The sequence below is a fragment of the Galleria mellonella genome, unplaced genomic scaffold, assembly GCF_026898425.1.
Source record: "Galleria mellonella isolate WM207_F2 unplaced genomic scaffold, CSIRO_AGI_GalMel_v1 utg377, whole genome shotgun sequence".
Classification (NCBI taxonomy): Eukaryota; Metazoa; Arthropoda; class Insecta; order Lepidoptera; family Pyralidae; genus Galleria; species Galleria mellonella.
This window is the reverse complement of record NW_026442089.1, coordinates 473,284-479,413: the sequence shown is the minus strand read 5'-3', so window position 1 is coordinate 479,413 and position 6,130 is coordinate 473,284. Positions and strand designations below refer to the sequence as shown.

Sequence of the window (6,130 nt, the reverse complement as noted above, 5' to 3'; positions counted from 1 at the left end):
TACCAAATCAACTGAACTCCACCATTTCATTATCATGCAATAAAAAAATATCAGAATACAATATCAATTCAGAATTGGTGAAGATTTTGCATAATATAAAATAACTGAACTGAGAGATTACTCTTTTAAAAACCAATAATTGAGATTGTATTTCACAAACAAAACCGACTTCAATTGTGGAACAACCAGTTATTTTATTTTAAAAACTAAATTGCTGAATCGATTTTGATAATATTTCTATGGTACAACCAATCTGTAAGTATGTTCTTTCGGATAATTAAATTTTCTCTTTCTATATATAATAATCTTTATTACCATTAATTATTAATATTTAAAAAATCAACAATAATAAGAAAAAAAAAACCATTAATTTTGCTGGCAATAAGAGCCGCTACAGCTGTTGCTATATATGCACACTGATGGAGTTTTGAGGTAAAAAAAACATAAAAAAATACAATCGTATTGAGTACCACCTTTTTTTTTTAAATTATTTCATAATTATCAAATATACAAAATCAGTTTAGAATTGGTAAAGATATCGGGTATCTAATATAAAATAATTAAACTGAAATTTTTCAGTTAAATACCAAAGAATATTTCGCAGTTGTAAATTGAAATGTTAGTTAAAACTAACAACAAAGTTATCGTCTTATCGCATGCAACAAAGATGCAGTAAATACGTGTATGGTATAACACGGCAAAACGATCTAAATAACGTTTGAAACAATAATTAAGAATACATTTTAGTTTTCAATCATGCCTCCAGTAAGCAAGCGTGAAGGTGATTCGTTATGCGACACATGCATGAAGAGATTGTACTCGATGCAAGCGAGTGCATTAGTGTCCGACAACTATGCTGGTAATTTTAGTGGACCTATAGAATGCCTACAGTTTTTCTTATATTTTGGGCGGCCGTTGGTGTGGTATCAGCTAATTATGGTATGTGATTAATTTAATTATCTATTTAAAAAAAGGTATTTTTTTGTGTTTATCATATTAGCTTTTAACTGTCCAATGCTGAAGAAAAGCTTTCCCCTTGAGGAGTTTTGACAGTCGTTGCCACGCTTAGCAGGCGGATTGGCAAGCACAGTCAGACTTTAGAGATATTTTAAGAGGGACGCTGCTACCCATCTCTCGCCCTCTATTAGTCGCCTCTTATGACATCCTCTGGAAAGTAAGAGATTACCTGATCTATGCCGAGATCACACGGACATTAAAATGTATTTTAGTTATTAAGTTATTTTTTTTTCTTAAGTATACTTATTATTTTATTATGATTGTCAAAAATACGAGTAGATACTTCATTTATATTTTTATGTTCCATTGTATGTGTTTTCTTAAATTTTTAGCTAAGTAATTTAATCTGGCCCTTCCTATCGTTTTTGGACTACAACTTCAAGCTTAGAATTTTGTAGGTGGAATATTTCTTTTTTCCATTTACTCCATGTCTATCATGCAATTCGTTTTGGTGAGCAGGCAATTACACAGGCTTCCTGTCTCCGGGCTGCATCGCCAGTTACCAGCGGATGTATATTACAAGAAGGATCCCTCCAAGGAACTATCAGTACCATCATGAAGCGAAGAGTCCGGATCATTTCAATTATCATGATGACAACAGCGAAAACTCTGCACCAACCATTCCGGTAATAATTTTAAAAGCATCACGCTTAAAAGAATAATAGAAGAAATTGCTGTGGGCGTATCTGAAAACAGTCATGTTTCTGCTTGAAGTACAGGTGCTTGTACGGTTATATTTACGTTTTAAGGTTGGGATATGGTAGTGAAATTACAGGATACAGAGGGCATAATGTGAATATTCGATAAAGCTTATACAAACTAACAAACACTATAGTCCTCTGGAATGTAACGATACACGAGGAAAGCCATGGTACAGTAGTCACAGACAGGAGTAAACAGCTACTCTCTTGCTAAGGAGCTCTTACTCGGGCCTTGTCGAAACGTATGTAGTGCGTTACACCAGAGGACAAAGCGTGCAGCATTACAGCATTAATGAACAGGTATAAGTTTTAAAAATAAGATTAGCTTTGTATGATTCGGTCAGCGCCAGAAACCTCTTAAACTCAGCCTTAAATCCCTTGGGAATGAGGAAAAGGTTTTGTTAGTAATCTGGATTAGCGACTAGCAAACTCTGTTAGGTCAACCTCAATACGTGCTCTTCAGGAAAAGAACAAAATCCTTTTTAAAAAACAACACCTCACCTGCAATTCCTCCAGTGTTGCGGGTGATTATAGGCGGGGGTAGTTAGTCACCAGGGAAGCTGCACGCCCGTTTGCCTTCTGTGTTATGAAAAAATGAAGAAATCTCCCTGTTATTAATGATTACTGTATTTTCACGAGATAGGTACTTTTAATTACTTTTTTCAGCTGCAATGGCGAATTGTAGGCGGTAAGCAGGTGTCTATTACGGAGGTCCCTTACCAAGTGATGTATGGGAAGTACTGCGGGGGAACGCTCATAGCTCCTGAGTGGGTTATGACAGCAGCGCATTGCAGGTTATTATTATTGCAATATGTTACAGAATATAATCAATTCTTGTAATGGAGAGTGACCCTGGAATAGAATGGACCACCCCTTCGTTTCCTGTGAGTATTGTAAAAGGCGACTAAGGTAATTGTCGAGAAATGGAAATGGTCGAGAAATGGGAAACAGCGTCCCTTTTAAAACATCACTAAAAGCTTAACTGCGGTTGCCAATCCACCTGACAAGTGTGCCAATTTTTGGTCTGCTGTCAACTTTGTGACAAACCGCCTTTATGAGGAAGGCCTATTATGTTAAGCAGTGGACAGTTACTGGTTCATATGATGATGATCACGACGAATGGAGAGGTGCAGTTTGGTGAAGAGTCTAGTTTTCATATCAATATTAACAATTTTAAAACTTTAAAATTTTATTTATGGTTTTTTGAAATCCTTCATGGTATGGTGTTTTTATCTTCTGATAGTTGCGGGTTCGAATCACAGACAATATAATTTATGTTTGAGTATATATGTTTGTACTGATCTAGCTATTTACTATGTATTATATGTATATATTATATATTACAAGTTCTGGAGTGCTTGAGACTAGATGGCGTTATATAAAACGTTCAATGGTATTTATTTTTATTTTAGTACTAGCTGGTTCCCGGAGTTTTGCTCGTATGAGTTGGTATATAAAATATCCTATCTTAAGTTAGGATACAACCTATTCATGTAACAAATTCCATTCAAATCCGCTCAGCAGTTCAAGTGTGATTGAGTAACAAACATCCAAACATTATCAGAAACTTTAAACTTACATTTTATTATACAGAGACAAAGAACAGTACGTGTATGCAGGATCAACATACCGCAGCCAAACTATCCCATACAGAATCTGCGCCCACTTCATCCACCCCATGTGGAACAATAGCAATAATGCCCATTTCCATGATTTCGATTACCAGCTTCTACTCCTGGAGACTCCAATCCCGATAACTCCTAATTCCCGACCAATAGCTATCGGATCACTTGAGGATACAGTTCCCGGTGCTATGGCTGCTGTCAGTGGCTGGGGCCATACAAAATATAAAGTAAGTACTGACTTTTAATATGACAATGTTTGGAGTGTCTTTGCCTGAGAGAATCCTAAATGAGAATATCCGCAGAAGAACTAAAGTGACCAACACAGTTTGAAGAATAAGCAAGCTGAAGTGGCAGTGGGCTAGTCACATAGTTCGAAGAAGTGACAACCGTTGGGGACGAAATGTTCTTAGATTAAAATAAAATATTGAAAAGGAGAGAATGAAGACGCTTAGATTGTGTGACGACTTTTCACGTGAAATAATAGTTTATACTTGAAGGTATGAATCATGGAAAATATTGAGGTCCTTTATTTTTGCATTGAATTCGTTATAAAGGGAATAAATTCTAGCAACAGTTTGGTGTAATCCTAAGTTGGTGTTGATGGGGTGGCGAGGAATATTTTTTTTTTACAACACAGGGGCAAACTGTGTTGATGGTAAGTGACTACCGCCGCCCATGGTCACCCACAACACCTGCGGCATTGCAGGTGTGCTGCCGGCCTTTTAAAAAGGAATATGCTCTTTTCTTGAAGGTTATGTTGTCGTATCGGTTCGGAAATACTGCTGCTGGAAGTTGATTCCAAAGAGTGGTTGTGCGTGGGAGAAAGTGCCTTGAAAAACGCACGGTGGACGACCGCCACTCGTCCAGATGGAAAGATTAAAAGGACCATAACTTATATTATTCCTCTACTTGAATTTCAGCAAGGAAAGATGGAAGATGTGGTACGTAGAGTCTTCGTACCTATAATACCATTTGAGGTGTGCCGAAAGCTACCAAATAAGAACTACCACAACATAACGCCCAGAATGTTCTGCGCCGGCCTAAAAAACGGCACGAAGGATTCTTGTCAGGTTTGCATAATTATATCTTTTGTATTGCATTCACTTTGTTGTTTCAAATCTATTTATAGTGAATTTAATAAAGAATTAAATAAAAAAAGGGGCATTAAAAAGGTGATGAAAATAAAGAAAGAATTAAGCAAAATTTTGAATTTACTGGATTGCCAAAAACTTTTTTAATATTTCTTGAAATTTTTTTATACAACTTAGAATGGCAAACAAGCCGACGGCTCACCTGATGGAAAGTGGCAACCGTCGCCTATAAATATGAGCAGTACCATGGGCACAACAGAATACACTTTTTCGCCCATGATACCCCCCATGCGTTGCCATTTCTGAGGACCCAGCGACTTCATCCACATGATCAGAATATTACAAACTCACTTTCACATTTATAATGTGAATAAAATATATAGTCATTTATGTACATTAATTTTTTAACTTACTATTTAATTCAACAAGTTGATAAATTAGTTTTCACTTTACCATCCATTTCAATAAGATGTTTTATTCCAGAATAAACGGGCAAGAAACTCGATTATTTATGTTAAATTTCTATTATTTATGTATGTATTATTATTATTTATATATGTACATGTATACATTTAAAATCAACATATCCCATTCATGCGGAAGAATTTGCAGTTTAAAGCTAGTACAGTATAGATAGATAGATACTCTTCATTGTTTCCGCCAAAAGATTACAGTAGTAAACTTATTATAAATATAAATAATTACAAGAAATGATCATAGTGAGAAAACAATGGGCGACCTTATCGCTAAGAGCGATCTCTTCCAGGCAACCTTTGGATGGAGAGGAGTAATTATAAACAATTTGGTGGGAGGCACGATGAAAAATTTTGTTAGTTCTAAATATGGCCAGGTCACGTCATGGTCAAGCTTTTACTTAAGTGATTATCTTAAACGAGTAACTGTCGAGTTTCTTGCGGACTCTTCTCAATAGATAATAACTTTTCAAACCTTGCGATAGATTTAAAATACGATTTAAAAGTGCTTGTAAACAAGTCTATTTGAATAAAGATGAATTTTATTATAATTAATTTTTCTCCATCGTCAGGGTGATTCTGGTGGGCCAGCGGTCGTGAACGGTAAGTTGGTGGGTCTGGTGTCATTTGGAGTAGGCTGCGCTGTTCAAAACCAGCCTGGAGTCTACAGCAACATCCCGCTCATGAGGGACTGGATCCGATCCGTCACGGCACTGCCTTTGTAATCGTCTGAATCTCTCCTTCCATTTTCTATTCACTCCTTCTGTTTTCTCTTCTCCCTTTGTTTTATTTGTACCTCTCTTTTATTTTATGTTTTTTTATTTTCTTTTTCAATAATCAATAAATATATTACATTATTTATATATTTTCGGTTTTCAGTTGTTACTTGCTGTTTGTTAATTTTTAAGCTTCATCTACTTGTAAAAGATGATTTTCAATTAATCCCAATTATTTTGCATTGGCTTCTATGCATCAGTATTTAGGGTTCCATAACATGAAGCTACAAAGAAAGTCTTATATTTGCAATTTCGATCATCTGTCTCTTATGGTACAATTTTATTTGTGACCCTTCGAAAATAAAAAAGTATTTTCATTTTATTTGGTTGGGGGGGGGGGGGGACAAAGGTATACTTCAAATTTCAAAATGGACTTACTAGTACAAGTGGGATATCGTATAAAAGGTCTTTATTTGTATTTTTTTTATACAACTTAGAGTGGCAAAC

General features: G+C 35.6%; 1 protein-coding gene across 1 annotated transcript; it reads left to right on the top strand.

The window, feature by feature from the left end:
- Positions 1–770: 770 nt before the first annotated feature.
- LOC113514692 (trypsin-like) lies at positions 771–5,773 on the top strand. The gene is made up of 6 exons (XM_031909619.2): positions 771–939; positions 1,477–1,643; positions 2,385–2,512; positions 3,312–3,570; positions 4,264–4,413; positions 5,480–5,773. Exons 1-6 carry the CDS (start codon positions 882–884, stop codon positions 5,630–5,632), a joined length of 915 nt encoding a protein of 304 aa, XP_031765479.2. The 5' UTR covers positions 771–881; the 3' UTR covers positions 5,633–5,773.
- The last annotated feature ends 357 nt before the right edge of the window (positions 5,774–6,130 follow it).